At 43.1% G+C, this 18,725-nt stretch overlaps 1 protein-coding gene across 5 annotated transcripts in view; it reads right to left on the minus strand.

The window, feature by feature from the left end:
- Positions 1-718: 718 nt before the first annotated feature.
- EFCC1 (EF-hand and coiled-coil domain containing 1) overlaps positions 719-18,725 on the minus strand; it is a 51,409-nt gene continuing 33,402 nt past the window's right edge. Inside the window, exons 3-8 of one of the 5 annotated variants that reach the window (XM_013367100.3) lie at positions 15,337-15,446; positions 12,673-12,823; positions 11,717-11,882; positions 5,284-5,442; positions 2,609-2,678; positions 719-1,167 (exon numbers count right to left, since the gene is read on the minus strand). In XM_013367100.3, the coding sequence (XP_013222554.2) occupies positions 1,034-1,167; positions 2,609-2,678; positions 5,284-5,442; positions 11,717-11,882; positions 12,673-12,823; positions 15,337-15,446 (790 nt within the window). In that variant the 3' untranslated portion in view covers positions 719-1,033. The other 4 variants (XM_065074886.1, XM_065074883.1, XM_065074887.1 and 1 more) reach the window with 4 other exon arrangements.

Raw genomic sequence — 18,725 nt, forward strand, 5'->3', positions numbered from 1 at the left:
TCCAATGACATAAATTTACTTGGATCATTTAAGAACTCTGCTGCTTTAGTTTCTGTGTTTGATAGTTGAGTGAAACAGCAGAAGCAGCCTATTTTTTTTTCACTTTTGCCCCTAGAAAGTGTTTTACTGCTGATTAAAATGCTACATGGCACCATGATTAGGCCCAGTGTTTTAGATTAACTTGCAAGTGGTGTCTAGTTTTGTATCTCTACGGTTGCAATGAGGAGAATGGAATGGGAGGACAAAGTCGCGTTCTGCACGTGTTATTTGCTGAAGCGACAACAGCAGCTGTTGCAAAGTGAGTTTTTCAGCCCTTCCTTTCCCCAAGAGCCTGGGATTGCTTTGTGCCTTTTCCAAGCAGGTAATGTAAAATCTAAGACTATCGTCAGGAAAGACTAGTGCAGATTTCTAAGACATCTCTATAATTGCAAATAGAAAATTCAGCAGAGCACCAACAATTCTAACTTTAGAGTTGAATAAGGTGAATAATTGAATTCCCCTCCCGCGCACATGCACATTTTGTACATGAGCCCTTAAAACCTGCACTACTGGTGTGTGTGTTTATAATACAGTTTGTCACTTGTATGTTAAGGAAGTGGTTTACTTGCCAGTGATAACATCACCTGCCTTTTGCTTCTGAATTGAGCCATCATGAAAACCCAAACCCCCGCCCAGCCAGTGTATAACCAGAGCAGTAAATCTAGATAGGTCAGGTCGGTGTATTTGGAATAATTTTTATTTGGTTAGCCCGTACATGACAAGGCCATCATACATGGGCTTTAGGCTTCCATCAGAGACCAGCATTGCTACACAATCCTCACACCGTGTGGGTGCTCATTCCCTTACAGAGGGTTTGACATTTGCCGAGGAGCGGCCGCTCTGCCCAGCACACCTTGCAGCTCATGGCTGTTCTGCTCATCCCCTCCATCACCCATCTGCCTTGAATTGGACAAATCTTCCTCATTCCTCATGTGTTTGAAGGTCAGAAGGCTGTTGTTGGGCTGGTCCTGCAGGCTGGACGTGGCACGGCTGCTCAGCAGGAGATGAGCAGGGGGTTAGACAAGGACTGGCGACTCTGCGCCTTCTCCAGAGCCTGGCTTTGTAAGAGTTCACAGGCTGTCAGCTCCTGGTAAAGAGTGTCTAGGACTTCAAACAGGCGGGCTTTTCCTTTTAAAAGAAAATTGCAAACATTATAATTTTGATAAACAAAGACAGAAAGTTGCAGCTTAACCATCGTAACACAAGATTTCTTCTTCAAAGGTGCCATTTCAGGTAATCAACATAAAATGTCTAAATTTTGAGACCAAACAATGAATTCCCGTCCCTGTAAAAATGTGGGTGGAACTGGTTCAAGGACTATTTTCTCTGTTGGTTCTCTTGCTTCATTCACTGCCCGTTCACTATGTTCTTGCACACTTGTGTGAACAAAGACTATGTCATATCACGATAAAGATTCACCATCCACTTAGTCTTGTCAAACAGGAAGAAGATGCGTGATTATAAAGACTTAGGAAAGAGGCTTAAGCCATTTCATGTGAACAGCCAGAAAACCAAAAGCAGAGAAGATGAGCTGATTATCGTGACGGTGATGCAGAATGGACAGAGAGCATCACGAGGTTACTCATGGTATCATTTTCGGAAGCTGAGCGGTGCTGCCATTGCAGGGCAGGTACTTGCTTTCAGCAGCACCACTCGGAGTTGGTTTTCCCTCTGTGTTGGTGTCCTGGAGCCAAAAAGGCCATTCTCTGCCTTCTTTCCTCTGCAGCCGTGCTGGAACAGCCCAGCTTAGCTCTGGACGCAAGTAGCAACAAGGTTTTGAAACTGCAAAACCCAGAGTGGTTTGTAACTTATTCTCCCTAAAGCACTGTTAATAATATTCTCCAAAATGAAACCCTCAGGCCACATCTAGTATTCTGTAATCTTGTCTTTGACTACTGTCTGTCTATTAAAAGCACCTCCAAGCCATTTCCTTAGGCTTGGTACACGATGCTCATTTCTGGAAGGTAACTACAAATGCTCTGCTAATCGGAACAGAGTAATCAAACCCAATCCTCCAGGCTGGGATCCCTGCGTGGTTCCTACAAAGGCAGCTCTGGGACACCAGACCATTGTCAAAGGAGAGGAGTTTGCAAGTTTGATTTCATATGAGGAACACAAAAGACTATTATTAGAGGAGTGCAGGTTTGATCCGGTTTCCTTCCAGAAATATTCTGGCTTGTGTATTTGTTTGTGTTGTAGCAGAGGAATACAACACACAGCAGGATAGCGAACTTGATAAATAGCTGCCTTGCATACTTGGTCATGTTTTCTACTTTCTCATATCAATGAAGACCAACAGACATTAGTGGGATACTGAATTGATCCCCTAAGGCAAAATTCTAATTAAAATTTTGCTAAAAAACCCCTGGATATGTTCCTGTTTCTGCTATGTCACAGACTAGAAAGGATTGCTTTCCGTAGGTAATCTTCTTGCATAGTGCTGCTTTCTCCCTAGCCTGTCTCCCAGTATTTGAAATCTTTTTCTTACTCATCTCTTCATTATCCAGCATTTTTCCCAAAAGGTCACTTTTTGTGATTCTTGGTCTTTACACGTCATTGATTTTCTTACCAGGATGGGGGTCACGGCAGGATTCCAAAGTGCTCAGCAGGATTTTCCCCAAGGCTCGCTTAGAGATGTTCTTCAAAAAACACAATAATATTGTGGCACAAACATGTCCTTCACCAGTTTAAACGCATGCAACAAAATCTACATAAGTGCATTTGCATTTGAAAATTAAAACAAAGCAAAATTGAAGCTTGATAACACAAGACCTGACATTTGCTATATTTTCAAGCTTTTTATGCTCAAATAATCGCAGTTTGTGGAGGGCTCCACTTCTTTAATATGGCTGTAGAAAGACAAACAGCAGTTTTTCAGTGGAAAAAAAAGGAATTTTCCAGAGTGTGTGGCTAAAACGATGTAGATGGCAAGGAATGCGAGCATGGCAAGCACAGGAAAAGCTCGTTCAGTGCTCGGCCAGGCTGGTGTGGGATGGGACACGGGACCTCAGGGGCTTCTCAGGGGCTTCTCTGGGAATCACTGGCAACCATTTTAGGTATGAACAACCGAGCAGAGATCATACGTGTCATGTGGCAAGGCCACTGCTAGATAGACACTGAGATGTGATAAACATTGGCCAAAGTGAGAGAGAATTGTAAAAACTTAGGATTTGAGGGGTTTTTTCAGTGGTAGTTTTCTGTTAGGAATCTGGAGGGATGTTACATAACGTGCCTGGGAAACCAAACTCTTAATCTGCTGTCGAGACACTAATGCGTGCTTTCTGAGAGGTGGTCTTGCCATCAGTTTAACTAGCACTTAGGGTGCCTATATCTGCAGGGATAGGTTGTTCTTGTTAAAACTTCAAAAAGAGAAATCAAACAGAAGCTGTTCTGGCAAAGACCATGAACCTGCCAGTGGCCCCGGCAGTACTGGCTTTGCTTACTGGTGCTGCCCATGTACCGCCTGCCCAGTGGGGACTGGAAAGCAGTGGAAAGCAGTTTGCAGTGGGCCGGGGTTACACCTGAGCTCTGCCTGAGGTTTAGATAGTCCTAGCAGCATTTGCCCTTGGGTGGTCATTGCCTTGTAGTAGCTTCTGCTGCAAATGAGATGCTTGGGTTATTTAAAACATCAACATGAATACGCTGGGGAAGCGACACCTACAACCACAGTTTCTGATGAATAAGCTTTCTTTTATCTGAAGTATATCCCATCAGGGATTTAAGGGATTCTTGTTAAACCCCACTGGGAATGCTGTAAATTATTTTGTTTGTCAGCAACATCGTTCCTGTGTTGGCGCTATGGGAGTTGGCAGCATGCAGTGGCACGTTTCCAACAATAATTAGCATTAAGTGCTATTATCACTGAGATATGGCACGTGTGATGGATTGTCTCCTAAGCACAAATGCTGGTGCGGGGGGCTGGAGCACAAGTGTGATGGGAGCGGTTGAGGGGCCTGGGGGTTCAGCTGGAGAACAGGAGCTGAGGGGAGACCTTCTGATCTCTGAACTGCCTGAAAGGAGCTTGGAGCCAGGGGGGTCGGGCTCTGCTCCCCAGGAACAAGCGCCAGGAGCAGAGGAAACGGCCTCAAGTTGCGCCAGGGGAGGTTGAGGTTGAATGTGGGGAACAATTTCTTCCCCAAAGGGCTGTGGGGCATTGGAACAGGCTGCCCAGGGCAGTGCTGGAGTCACCAGCCCTGGAGGGTTGGACAGACATGGAGATGAGGTTCTCAGGACATGGGGCAGTGCCAGGGGTGGGGTAACAGTTGGACTCAATGATCTTGAGGGGCTTTTCCAACCAAAATGTTTCTGTGCTTCTAATACAACTGCCAAGTGACTGACACGTTGAAGTCCTGACACAAAAGGTTATTATGCTGGTTGCCAGTCATGGTCTTTACTAGTTTAATCCTTCACTAGATTGTTATTGATGTGTGTGTCAGACTTGCAATATGAAAGCAGAACTTCCATGTCAAGTGCTAAAGTAAGTTACCAAGGGATGAGATATTACACTTGTTCCCCAGATCATCAGTGGAACGTGAGTGTACTTCAAATAAAGTGATCATCTGAGGGAGCATTCTCGTCTCACACAGATTAGGCAGAACTTTGCTGAAAACTGAGGAGAATCCTCAATCATTCCCAAAGAAATGAGCTCCTCACAGTCCCCTGCGGCTCCCAGCACACTCCGTGTTCTGCAGACTATCCAATTCACCCATCTTTTGTCCAGCCCTTACTATTATCATTCCAAAGCAGGAGATTTCCACCTGTTTTCTAAAGGACTGAGTTGCTGTACTGGCCACGTATTTCTAGGATGTTATTACGTTAGCTTTTAGAAGTCTATGTTTAGATTTTTAATTGGGTAAGAAAATTATCACCAAAAATACCTCTTGGTATATAGGAAGGAGTTTTATCCCTTTACCACTGACTCAGTGTCACTGTAGAATGCAGTTAAACAAAGGTCCTTTTCTAAAAGTAGAAATAATCTAGAATCTTTCTGATGGCTTTGGTTTCCTTGTTTCCTCTAAAGTTTTGTGTAGAGGATAATCAGAACTTGGAGATCTAGATCCAAGGAGATCTCTAGGCCCCTTTTAAAGAGTCAGCCGTAGAGGTCTAAGAGTTTTCTACAATCATCAGGCAGTTTTCCTGGTTCAAAGGACTTTGCACTGAATAGAAGGTATGAAAATACTTTTTAATGTGGAAGGGGCACTACAAAAACCAGGTTTAAGTCTTTGGAGTGCTTTCTTGCCATACCAAGTCTCGGAGTTGTTGAAGAAGCTGCAAAACATCCATGAGCTTTTCCTCCACCAGTGACAGCCTGACCCTCTCAGTCTCCAGCATCTGCAGCTCCATCTTCAGCAGGTCGTTCTCCTCCAGCTTTTGCTGCAGCCCACCTGGCAAGGGGCCTTTCATCTGGACAACGACACAGGGAATTAAAAGCACTGGAGCTTTGCGCACTCTTGCCGAATGATTGCAAAGCTAATTTCCCCCCCTTATCTGGTAAACGTCAGTTCACTCCACAAGACTATTTTGAAAAGAAGTACATTTCTTGAACGTAGTACATGACGTGAAGAATCAATAGTTGCTAGGAAATGCATTCTCTGCTCTTGCGTGTAATGGCAGTTCACTCAACACAGGATGCAAGCAGATCACTCAGAAATTGTAAGTACTAGCATTTCTATTTCAGTTTTCTAATCTTTTGCATTCCCATCATCCTCCATAAAGCACAAGTGATTCGTGTGCCCTCATCGACGAGGTCATATTTTTGTCTTGCAACTCCTACAGAGAAATAATCTGTACATTCTGTGAAACAAGAAGGTAATGACCTAATTTCTTACAGGTTGTGGTGGTTTAGGTTTTTGTTTGTTGTTTGTGTGAGTGTGTATGGCGTTTATATGTATTTTGTTTGTTTATCTGGTTGGTTTTGGTTTGGGTTTGTTGTTTGTTTTGTTTTTTAAGTGCCTTAAGGGAAAAAGATCAAGGTTCTGGTTCTGCAAAGCCCAGTCACGTTTGCTTGGTGAAGCACTGCTTTGCAGCTAAGCACACAAATGTCCAGATTTAGCAGGACTTTTGAACACTAGAGAAATGCTGGGCAGGAGAGGTCTCCTCAGAGCTGGACCTTCCAACGCTGAGCTGACCCGTCAGTTGTCTCAGGTCCTCCTGTGAAAAAATGTTTAGGATTTGAAATGTCGCTTTTGTTTCGATGCAAAATGTGACGTATTTTGAAGTACAAAGCTGCCGCGCCATTTGCAAAAGAAAAGATCTTTGCTTGTCACAGCCCCAGGCCCGTTGCAGATACGTGGCCAAGTTGCTAATAAGAGCCTGAAAAGCATCTCCTGCAAAATGCGTCACTTCAACATCAGAGAGCACTGATGGATTTCAGGTTTATCAATAAAACTAAACTGATTTCTCAATGATTACTGTGTCCAGCATTCTGAAATTGGCAATTTCTAACAGGAATTTGCAACAGCAAACATCATCTAAATACATTTATTAATATTACACTGTGAAACAAAATCATGTGAAGTAAATGACAAGTTTGCTGGCTCTGTTAGTCCCTTTTTGTTGTCATCTTTTACCTTTATTGCCATTTTAGAAATAACTAAGGAGTTGAACTAGAGAAGTGGAAGGCCTTAATATGCACACTATTTAATAGATTTTTTTTTGTGGAGATTTGTATCCTAATGAGGTTCAATAGATGGGAAGGAACTTAAGTTCCCAAAACACAAGCGTCGTCAGAGTGAACAAAGAAAGCAATCCCTGACTCACACTGAACCTTCTAGAACGTCATCTTAGGTTCTGACAGGCTGCAGTCCAAGTGTGTATGAGCTGGAAATCGGCCTGTGCCTCTCGCTCCCCGTGAGCTCTGCCCCGCGAGGGGCTCCAGCTCCCCCGAGCTGTTCAACAGCTACACAAGTCAGGGTCGATTCATCTGCTCCATCTGCCAAACAACAGCTCCAGCATCCCTGTCTGAACAGCCTTTCAGATGAAGATACCAGCATTTTCCTGTATGAAGAGCCAACTGCGTTGCCAACCAAGACGTAACAAATACTTGAGAGGTTGCGGGACCTTAACAGTCACTTGACCATGTAGCAGGATGCTAGTTTCCCAATATTTTTGTTTCACTTACATGTAAGGGTACTCAGGTTTTCTGTTTAACTGCGCTTGAAGACAGTGGCTCAGCGCTGCTGAGGCCTCATCTGGAGTTGTGTCCAGTTCTGGGCTCCCCAGTTTGAGAAGGACAAGGAATTACTGGAGAGAGTCCAGTGGAGGGACACAAAGATGATTTGGGATCTGGAGCATCTTGTGAGGAGAGACTGAGAGAGCTGGGGCTGTTCATCTGGAGAAGAGAAGCTGAGAGGGATCTGATCAATGGATCAATATCTCAGGGTGGGTGTCAGAGGATGGACCAGACTCTGTTGAGTGGTGCCCAACGCCAGGGTGAGGGGCAACGGGCACAGACTGAAACACAGGAGGCTCCATCTGAACATGAGGAGAAACTTGTTTGCTGGGAGGTGCCATAGCCTGGCCCAGGCTGCCCAGAGCGGGTGTGGAGTCTCCTGCTCTGGGACATTCAAACCGCCTGGACCACCTGTGTGATCTGCTCGGTGACCCTGCGTGAGCAGGGGTTGGGCTGGGGATCTACAGAGCTCCTGCAACCCAACCAGGCTGGGGTTCTGTGTATCATTAAAACATTCTCCCAGATTGTTTTCTTGAGCTTGGGTACATCTCACTTCTGTTCTTACCTTAACATTTGCAGTAAGATAATGACTCTAGTTAATCATAACCTATTTTTAAAACTTAGATGCTGAAGAGGGATGGTCAGTACTTAAGTCACAGGGCTCAGAGCAGTGGGGTTTGTTTTTAGCTCTGCCAAAGTCCCTCAGCAGAGCCTGATTTTTGCTCTGTGCCTTGTTTGAGAAATGGAAATACTACCTTGCCAAATACCAGGTTTGAGAAGAAGTCAGATACTGATATCCAACCCTCTTATAAAAGGGGGCGAGTGTCAAGGGGAATATCTGAGCTCTGGTGTAGTGTGTACAAATACATCAAGGACAAGGAATAATTAATATGCAGAAATCTCGTAAAGAATGTATGAGAAAATCATTCTATTGCATTTTCTACAAAAGTTAAGGAGGCTCTCATATCAGAGCCATTTTTACAAGCAATGAACCAGAGAAACAATTTTCAAAACAGGGAGAAAACAGAGCAGCAGAATGAAGTGCTGAACAGTGCTGTGCAATTCATCTTTTACATCGTTTCAACCTCAAGGGACTGGAAGGTGGCAAATGTAGCACCAGTTTTTAGGAGAGGCTGCAGAGGTGATCTGAGCAACAGCAAATCACCTCAAGTATATGGTAATTCTGTCAGGCAAATTGATAGGAACTGTAATGGAGAAGGGGCTTGGTGAATACATAGATGAACACAGCAAAGAATCTATTAGATTTCTTTGAAAAGTTCTATGAATATATATGAATAATGCTGATAGATTGAGAGATTGCAGTTGATAGAGTGTATTTTCAATCTGCAAAAAGCTTTTGATAAGATTCAACACCAAAGGCTCAAAACCAAAGTAACTGCTGCAGGGGAGCAGCGCAGATCCTGCCATGGGTTGAAAGACGGGGTAGAGCACAGTGACGGACCAGGACGGGAGGTCTCACCACGGAGAGAATCCTGAGGGTCTCACAAGGAGCTGCGTGAAGACCTGAGCTGTTCAGCTTATTTATAAATGATTTTTAAAGCAGGTGAATGTCAAAGTGTTTAAGTTTGCTCTCGGCACAACCTGTTGTGGGAAATCAAGACGAAAGCTGCCTGGGAAGAATTACAGCAGGATTACATGACGCTGAAGAACTGGGTAATGAAGGATCAGATGAAATTCAGTGTCAGTACTGCCCGTTAAGGCGTGTGGGACAGGTACACAATGTCACACGTGTGCATGGAGGGGACGGCAGCTCGAGGAGCTGGGGTGTCCTGAGCACAGACCCCAAGGACACAGGCCAGGGACTGTTCGGAAAGGAACCAGGAACAAACCAGAAGCCATGGTTGTGGCATGAAGGGCGTGCATTTGAATACTAAGCACATTTTCAGTTCTCCTCCTTCAAAAAGAGCTTGAAAAGTACATGGAAGAATAAAATAGCATAACAAGCAATGGTTTCTATACCAAGAGGGCTCGGGCACACTAGGAATGGTGATAACTGAGATGGTATTTCTGGTGGTAAAAGTCTGTAAAATTATGAGGAGAAGTTCATTTGCTGTTTCCCAAGCACAAGAATGAGGTGACGGTGGATGATCACACAGTAGATTTAAAGCAAACCAACCCAAACCCTCAAACCTTCTTCCTTTCTAACTAACATGTGGGAGTCCTTGTTCTGAGATAGCAAAAGCATCGCTAGCTTTAAAGAAAGGTAAATTCAGGGTAAATAGCTCCAATAGTGGCTATTAAGCATGATACTTTCTGCGACGTCCAGTTCCAGGTGTGTCTGTCCCGGTGTGCTGGGCCCCAGGTGAGTCCTGCCAAGGGAAAAATCCTCTGTACTCTGTGTCCTTGCTTATCCGTGAGCAAATGCTGCTCGCCAGCATGTGTGGGATGGCAGGATGAGCTATTCATGTGACCCTGTGTGGCAGGTGATCAACTAATTGTCTTTTTAATTAAGCTGACAGATTTCATGTGAGCTTTTATAGAAAATCCTTGGCATCTCTTTGCAACGCTGGGCAGCGTGTCGCTTTATTTTTAGAATTCACTCGTGCTTTCTCCACCTCTTTTCTGCAGGTCCCGACACCATCATCACTCTGTCTGCAGCAGAAACTATTTTTAAATGTTGGGTTGTTGGACATGACATGACAAATTTCAGAACTGTTTCACCCTCTGGCTTTACAATCTTAGGCTGTAGATTATTAATGGCTGGTTTAGAGTGTTGCTCTTCCTTTGCCTGCTGAGTTTGCTACTTGTTAGCTTTGTTGTTATTTGTCTAATTTTCAGCATTGAGCAGGTCCAAATAGACGTATATAGAGCAATGTGTAAGGTCGTTTTGCCAGGTCATCAGAGAAAGTGTTCTTGGTGGTTTATTTGGTAAGCCAATATATTCATTTACAAGTTCATTGAGACGGAGCATTTCGCAGTCTTCCAATTTGGTTTGTGTTGTACAGGAACAGTCACCTTACTTATTACTTGCATGTCTGTATTGTAGCATCAAAAAACCAATCCTATAACTGCACACAAGATACAAATACTGGCTAAATAAAAGTAAGAGGGTTTAAAAGTAAATTTCTAACAGGCTCCAAATGATTAATCCTACCGATTTTAAATTCAAGTTGCAGTGAATTGATGCTATGTCTTATTCACCTTCCTGCTTGTTTTTAAATCGAGAGCAGCAGATTCCTTTTTTGTCCTGGAATCTTGTATTAATCTATCAATAGCGGTACTTTTCTGAACAAGATGCACAGAGCTAATATCCAGCAGCAGAGGTTAAAAAGAAGGCAATCTGATCGTGCAGAAGAACACGAGTACCTCTGAATGGGAAAAAAGAAGACGAGTGGCACTACCTGCGGGAAGGTGCTTCCTTCCTGTAGTTAAAAGAAAAAATCTACATGTAATGTGGGCTGATGTTAAGCAGTATAGAAGGAAGCTTCGTGTTGCTCTAATGAGTATTATAGGAAGAAATTGTCCTTGAATACTGCAAATTGTTTAAGACACAAGTTTGATTTTATTCCGGTTTTAGATTCTTTTCCTCACAAGTAAACTCTTTCATTTAATTCAGTCAAGGGGGAAAATTATATGAAATACTGATAAAAATCAAAGGATGGCAACATGTAAAGAAGTTGGATGCTCTTACTTTAAATAAATGACTGATAAAAACAATCCTTCCAGAACTACTGAAATCTTTACTGTCCTTTTAAAGAAGGGACATAAAATACTGAACAAGCACTAACTGAACCTTAAAACAAAGCCATGCGTATGATGCACTAGTGTTGTTTCACGGTAAGATTGCTGGTATTTAAATTTATGCCCATCAGCGGCTGAAGTTTGCAGTATTTAAATATAAGATCACATGGCTCTACCAGGGTACTGCACCGGGGCTTTTCCGTGCTGGGTTTTAACCTCTGCTCAGGGGAAGCTGAACATGCTGCTAAGCTTGAGAACTGAGGGTTTTGGTATTTTTTTTTAGAAATATATTTGTCTGAGCCCCAGAAACAGCCAGAGTAAACTGGAGTATTTTCTCGGAAGGATTCCAGACTGGTGAGCCCCTGCATCTCAGTCAGCTGGAGGGATTTCTTGCGCTCCCAGAGGAGCTGGATGTCCCAGGAAACGTGGAGTGTTTCATCCACACCGGCGGAACCACCGAAAGCTGCCAAGAGGAACCCTGTGGTTAATGTGCGGCTCTTTGGTGTGCAGTGGTACCAGTCCCATCAGAGAACATCTCAAACTGTTTGAGTAAAGCAGAGGGCTTGAAGAGCTCATGTACATCTCATCCTCCAAATAAACGGAGGTTCCAGTAGGAACCAGACGTGAAGTGCAGGTGTCGCAGGAAAGCATGAGATGTCTGAGCTGACAAACTGACAGCACAGTGAGAAACATCAGCAGCAGAGAGCGGAATGCCCAGAACAACATATAAATGCATATGCATATAAATGCAGCTACTTAAAGACATACAACTAACTCTTTCACGCTGTGCTTGGCACCTGTTACCTCTTCCATATTTGTTTCCAGTTTCTTCTGTTCGTGCCCTTTAAGCTCCAGCTGTTCTGTGAGCTGTGTGACCTGCTCTGCGAGCTCCGCTGGGGCTGTGGTGTGGCCATTGGGGTTGGTGGGCTCCAAGTAAGACATTAGCTTTCTCCACATTTTTTCATCATATCTATATACACATTAAAAAAAAAGATAATTAGCGAAACTTCACAATGAAGGTCCATGTTTCTAAAAGCCAATTTTCCTGAAAAACTCTTGGCAGCACAGATCACAAATGAGTGTCATAGAATCATAGAACAGAATTGTGGAATAGTTTGCATTGAAGGGACCTTCCCATCTCCCCCAGTGCCCCCCCTGCCATGAGCAGGGACATCTTCACCAGCTCAGGTTGCTCAGAGCCCCGTCCAGCCTGGCCTGGGATGTCTCCAGGGATGGTTCATCCACCACCTCTCTGGCCAACCTGGGACAGGCTCTCACCACCCTCAGGGACAACAATTTCCTCTTCATATCCAGCCTGAATCTCCCTCCTTTAGTTTAAAACCATCACCCCTTGTCCTGTCACAACAGGCCCGGCTCAAAAGTCTGTCCCCATCTTTCTTATCAGCTCCTTTTAATTCCGGAAAGGCCGCTCTAAGGTCTCCCCAGAGCTTCTCTTCTCCAGCTGAACACCCCAGCTCTCTCAGCCTGTCCCCCAGCAGAGCTGTTCCAGCCTCGGGTCACTCCTGTGGCTCCTCTGGCCCCTCTCCAGCAGGTCCACATGTGTCCTGTGCTAAGGACCACAGAGCACTGATTAGGTGGGAATATCCAACATGTTGTTCTGCAAGAGCTGTAAATGATGGACAAAGGGACCTGCTGATCTTGCTGTAAAGTATTACTGTTTCTTATGGAACCCGTGGTGCCATCATACCATGAAACAATCTTTGCAAAGGCCTCAAACCGCATTAATCTCAGAAACCTACCCGCTGCCACAGCAAGGGAGCTTGGCTGCTATCTTCTTCATTGGGTCCACCTGGGCTGGCTGATCTCCTGCCCACTTCTTCTTCTTCTCCTCCTCCTCCTCATCATCATCAGAGGCTGCCTGGCCCTCCACGGAGCGGAACAGCTGATCCTCTGCTGAGAAACCAACACAATCACCACCCTGATGGGCTGCAGCTGTGGCCCCTGGAGCTCCCGAGGCTGGGACAGGGAGACGGGAGGTTTTAAAAACCCCAGGGAAGCACACCACAGGCTCCTTCAGTGGCCATGGAGAGGGGGGCTTCTGCAAAGATCCTTATTTTAAGAGGCTTAAATACTTCAGCAGGTAACTTGTAGCTATTTCACTTTGTTTCCTTTTTCTCTAAGGAGCTATAATGTAAGGATAAGTCTGAAGGATCAGCGTGTTCTTGGGGGGGGCAATGCTGTTCATGTACACAGGTGAATATACGCTTTTCAAGAGAAATGAGGAATCATTGTACTGCATAAGATTTTTTTGCATGGTTGTTGTACCAGTTGAATACATCCAGAGTCCAGGAGTTGGATGTAAGTGTTCTCTAATTCGTTCCCTTACTCTGTTTTGTAGGGACAGTGATTTTAATATACAAATGTGCTACTGGACCCATGGCTATCTAATGTTTAATTATGCCTTTTGTACCTAAACCTAATATCTCCTCATGTCCCAAATAAATTATAAATGTACTATTTAAAATACATGTGAATATTCATGTACTATTACAGTAATACTTCAATACTTTTTAAGCTGTGTCTTGTAAAAACTATTACATTTAACTGCTTTTTATCACAAGAAAATATTTATTGGGACTTAGAGGATTGTCGTGCCTGTATAACAACTTACAGAGAGTCTTCTGAAACAGTTAATACAGGAAAAGCACTGGTTACATCTTTATTTTGAGTATTTATTTTGAGTTGACATGAGGTTAAGCTAATATCAACAAGATTTTGAGTGTTATGTTTATTTACCTTAATTGCTGTCAGTTAATTACACAGGTTTAACGAATTCTAACAGAGTGATCAAGTCAAACACTGTTATTTCTTGAAATCCTGAACCACGTTTGATTTCGGGTAGCGTTACAAGTGCTGTGCGTGTTTAGTTTGTTCAGGACAGGAAAGGGGGTCCAAGGGGATGGGTCACCCAGCAGAGATTGCCCGCTCAATGATTTTCTCTCTCATTTCAAGGCCGGGGCAGTTCAAGCTAAAATGCCACCTTGGTTGTCACCCTGAGGAGGGTTTGTGCGTTTGCTTGATCTTTTTCTTTTGTTTGATGCTTAACACGTGTTTGTTAATGCAATTTCATTCCAGTAGCATTCCATGTGCCTAATTTATAGTTACCATGTTCAATAATAAACTGCCTAAGCAGGAACAAAGCTTAGTTGCACGCAGTGTTGCTCTTTAATTACAGTGAACGTCTGCATTTTTATGGCCATCCTTATGCTGTACAAACTAATTTATTAGCAGTGCTTGCTTTCTGTGAGGCTGTGGGCTGCCAAAACAAAGAAAAGAGCCTTTCTGTTTTCAATCTGTGATGCATTAGGAGTGAACTTTTCCTGTCTTCATTTCTTTCCTTGCCACAGGAGTTCAAAGGGGTAACGATCAGGCTTTACAACTGCTGCGGCAGCCGTGAGAACTGGAATCACCCAAACCATGGATTCCTCGAAGAGCTTCAAACTGGTATGTTTAATGCAGTAAATCGTTGCTGCATCTGGCATCTTGGCTTAGGTTTTTACAAATGAAGGACAAGGCATGTGAACCTCAGGCTGTATTCATGCTAAGATATCTAAGACACCTGTAATCTGCTTTTTTAACCCCTACACACACGGGAACGTTCTCTGCTCTGACTGAATGCATGCGCCAAATAGATTACCTTTACATCCCCCTTGTAAGCTATGATTAGTAGTGCTGGAAACCAGAGAGGAAAAGCAAAACTTCTTATGTATCTCTCTTAATGTAAAGCAAATATTATATTAAAATTCTTCTGCTAAACTAATATTAAAAAAAAAACCTGTCAGTAGAATCATAGAGCACTTTATTATTGTGATATTTAGATATTTGCAGCCTATCTAATGCAGAATAACTTGCCTAATTCTTTTGATGTGAGTGCTCTTCTCATCTAAGAAATTCTATTTATTAAGTTATATCTAAACAAATTATCCATAAATCTGTTTCTATACTTATTTAGTATATCTAGGTTTATCCCACATGTTCACATAATTTATTTGTTTGACTTTCTGACTTACTATTATTTTCTGCCTGAATAATCCTTTTTATTGATGAAAATGTTTTTCACCTTTGCATTTCCTATTATTTGGCATGTAAACCATTATGGAGAGGGGAGAGAAAAAAGAGTTTGGCTTCCAAGATAGCTATCAGAAATGTTTCATCACTGCAGCAGCTCAATGACACCCCCAATTGCTGTCTTTTTAAAGTCAGTTTTAAATCATAACTCCATGTGCCATGTGTGGGGAGTGGGAAGCAGAAAGGTGATATATTGTCTCTTATTTACACCTAAGGTTTCAAGACTCATTAGGATTTGTTTGTGGCTTTGGTGGTTTAATATCAACATTAGTTTTTCTCTTGAGGATCTTGCAAATCAGTGAGGAAATAAAGTAGTTGGGTACAGGGTTCGATACCGTTCTCGGCAATGCCGGCTCCGCCAGTGGGAGAGCGTCGATGCGGCTGCACGACGGCCGCGCCGTGTCCTGCGCCCGGCGAGGCTGCTCCCTTCTGCGCCGGTTCGGACCTGGAAAAGAAGGGCAGAGGAAAGTGGACTTGTAGGATATTTGGAAAGCCAAGATGAGTGTGCACAGCATAGCACATGGACGACCTTGAATGAAGTTGTTCACACTTGCTATAGAAGAACAAGTGCCAAGTGATAGGGTGAGGGGCAACGGGCACAGACTAAGCACAGGGGGTTCCATCTGAACATGAGCAGAAACTTGTTTGCTGGGGGGTGCCAGAGCCTGGCCCAGGCTGCCCAGAGCGGGTGTGGAGTCTCCTGCTCTGAGACATTCAAACCGCCTGGACCCACCTGTGTGATCTGCTCGGTGACCCTGCGTGAGCAGCGCTGGGCTGGGGATCTACAGAGGTCCTGCAACCCAGCCAGCCTGGGGTTCTGTTTCTATCTTCAGCGCCTGTAAAATTGAACCCCCAAGGGCTGCATTCAGTTCCTTCACCAAGAATCAAAGGAAGGCAGGTGTCAGCTGGTCTTTAGGTATTAAGAACTAAATGTTACTTATAGCTTTTAGTTCAGGTCAAAGACATCTAGAATCTGCATATGGAATCAGTCTGCTCTGACCATAAACTCCCTCTTCTCCAGCACATGCGTTGTTTTTACCACGGGCACCCTGTCACCATCGCTGGGTGCAAAGTCGAGCATCTGGTGCTCGGGCTTAGAAATGTCAAGCAGTTTGATCTAAGTCTGCCGAGTACTGGAGATGAAGCAGCGTCAGGCTGAAAAGTCACAACGGCGCATCTGAACAGCAGCAAGTTGTGGGTCAGAAGTGTCTCAGCAGTGGGCTTCTGAATTGCTGACAATCTCATTTGAAATTATGTCTTTTTCTGAGTGGAATGTAGAGGATACTATATCCATGTGTTTTAACAGGTTAAGCTTCCAAGGAATGGTACACAGACCAAATACTGTAACTGAGTGTCCTTACACTTGCCAAAGTGAATATGTTTTGAAAAAAGTAATTCAGTGAAGGATGATTGTGCAGACTGAGGAGCTTATAGTTGGTTAAACGGACAGCTTTGAGGCAGTACCTTCAAGGAGATTCAGGGTAGCACCTGTATAAGGAAAAATCTGGAATATATTTACATGTCTTTGAGTTGAAAACGTTCTAACCCCAACAGGAAAAGGCACAGGCACATAAGACAATAGATGTCATTCTTTATAGCAAAATGAAAACTTCTTGTATATAACCCAAAATCTAACGAATCTAACAACATAATTATTTTCTAGTAATCTAATAATATTACATTTTGGGAAGGATGGGAAATGACAGTCATGATGAGTCCATTGGAGCTACTACTTTTTCTGTTGTAATGCATTTGGGTTTGTTTGCTTTGGTCTCCTGCAGTTTCGGAGGGATGTACTGAAAGATGGCATTGCCATAGGATATTTTCCTATTTAGGCCGTATAATAATGTGTTTATAGTTTTTCCAGTATGAGCTGTCATGTAGTTCACAAAGAATCTACATGCCAAAGAAAGCAAACCAAATTCAGGAGTTCTATAGTAAATTAAGTTCCCTTCAAATTCTTCCTAAGATGAGTTTTGGTCTGATGAGTTTTGAATATTCCTTGCACTTAAAACATTAGATATCCATCAAGAAAAGTGAGAGCTGGAACACTTGGTCCTACTGAAACCAGTTGTATAACTCTATCTTTTTGTATCAATCTCCTAAATACTCCTGCCTGTAAATCTAGCTACTGCTAGAAAGCAGAATTTAGATGTAGTAATAGAGATGCTGATGCCAAATTAGAGATAAGTATTGCAGAGAGCTTTTGTTTAACCTAACACAGCTGTGTGGGTTCCTGAAGAACCACACCAATGGTAGTTCCGTGAATAAGGTTCTGAATTTAACAACAACAACAGGCAATATTTCAAATTATCTGTAGGGACGGAAGCTGGGGTAAACCATGCTTAGGAACCAGCAATTCTTTTTACCCCCTTGAGTGCATAAAAACTAATGATGGATTTTGTTTAGAGTTTCTGGTATTATTTTGCTTAGCAACAATTGGATTTCCTGTAAAGCCGAGGGAAATAGCAGTCTCCAGAATGGAGCCTGGCCAGTCATTTAGCTTCATTAATTCTGGACAAAATGACGATGTGGTAGTGCACAAATAGCAAGTACTATTGAACCCGGGCATTTCAAATGGGGGCTCCTGGGAGCATTGCGGAGCTTCAGGGTTCTGGACATTTGTTGTGGAATATAGTAGTATTTCCTTTCACAAGGTTGTTGCCTTTTTTTTCTGAAATGTGCTAATTTCCTTCATTTGAAGACAAATATATTTGGGATCTGGTCCTCATAAAAGAATACTTAACAATCTCTTGAGGGCTGTAGCTGGTGTTGTGGAGACTGTTGCAATATAATTTAGATCTGTTTGGATTTCAGAGACATAATACAGAGATGTTGACATTTCAGTGAATACTCATTGTAGTCTCAAAGTTGGTTAAGATTTGAACCCGTAAAATATTGAGAATATTCAAGTATCATGAGAATCTTTTCTGGCAGAAGTAGGTAAATGCTGTGATGTTTAATGGGAGATCTGCTGGTGGTATGAACTTCTTATAATACATCTGGCAGCCTATTTTCAATTTAACTTGCACTCCAAGGAACATCAAGAAGTTTGGTGCAGAAAAAGAAACAATTCCTCCTATAAAATTCAGGATTTAGAATAGCAAACTCCCTTCATAATAGCTTTCACTTCTCTCTGGTTCTTGTAAAGAAACTTATAATAAGTTGATGAAATACAAAGCATAAATTGATTATTCTGCAGCAATTTTCTTGAGAGGACTTCGTCAGCTCTCTCTTAATGTGGAGAAATTCAGGAAGCCATACAGATGGTGTGTTTTATTAGGTCTTTCTGCCCAATATATCGACTAAAGACAGCCACATCTGTCTCCTCTGGACATGTTCATCTGGGAAACTAGAAAGCAACGTAAGTTTTGAGCAACGGTTTGCAGGCCCAGGTGCTCCAGAATTTCAGTCTTGGTTGCGGCGCAGGCTCTACCAGTCGCATCAAATCACATTGTGCCTTTGCTTCTCCAACAGAAGAAATATAGCACAGTTAGTGCACCTAAATAGAAAGGCAGCACAGATTAAGATACAACTTCGTTTTCTAGAACCATGCATGGAAATGATTTCAAGGCGTTTAGGAATGGAGCAGATTTTAAATGTTTGTGAAGGAACATGTGGCCAGCCAAGCTGGGATTTCAGAGCTCATCTATACCAGATAAAGGTGACGAAAAAACCCAAGCAGCAGCATGAGTAGATACACAAGTCAAAAAAAAAGTATTTG

Source organism: Columba livia, chromosome 10 (genome assembly GCF_036013475.1).
Source record: "Columba livia isolate bColLiv1 breed racing homer chromosome 10, bColLiv1.pat.W.v2, whole genome shotgun sequence".
NCBI classification, from domain to species: domain Eukaryota; kingdom Metazoa; phylum Chordata; class Aves; order Columbiformes; family Columbidae; genus Columba; species Columba livia.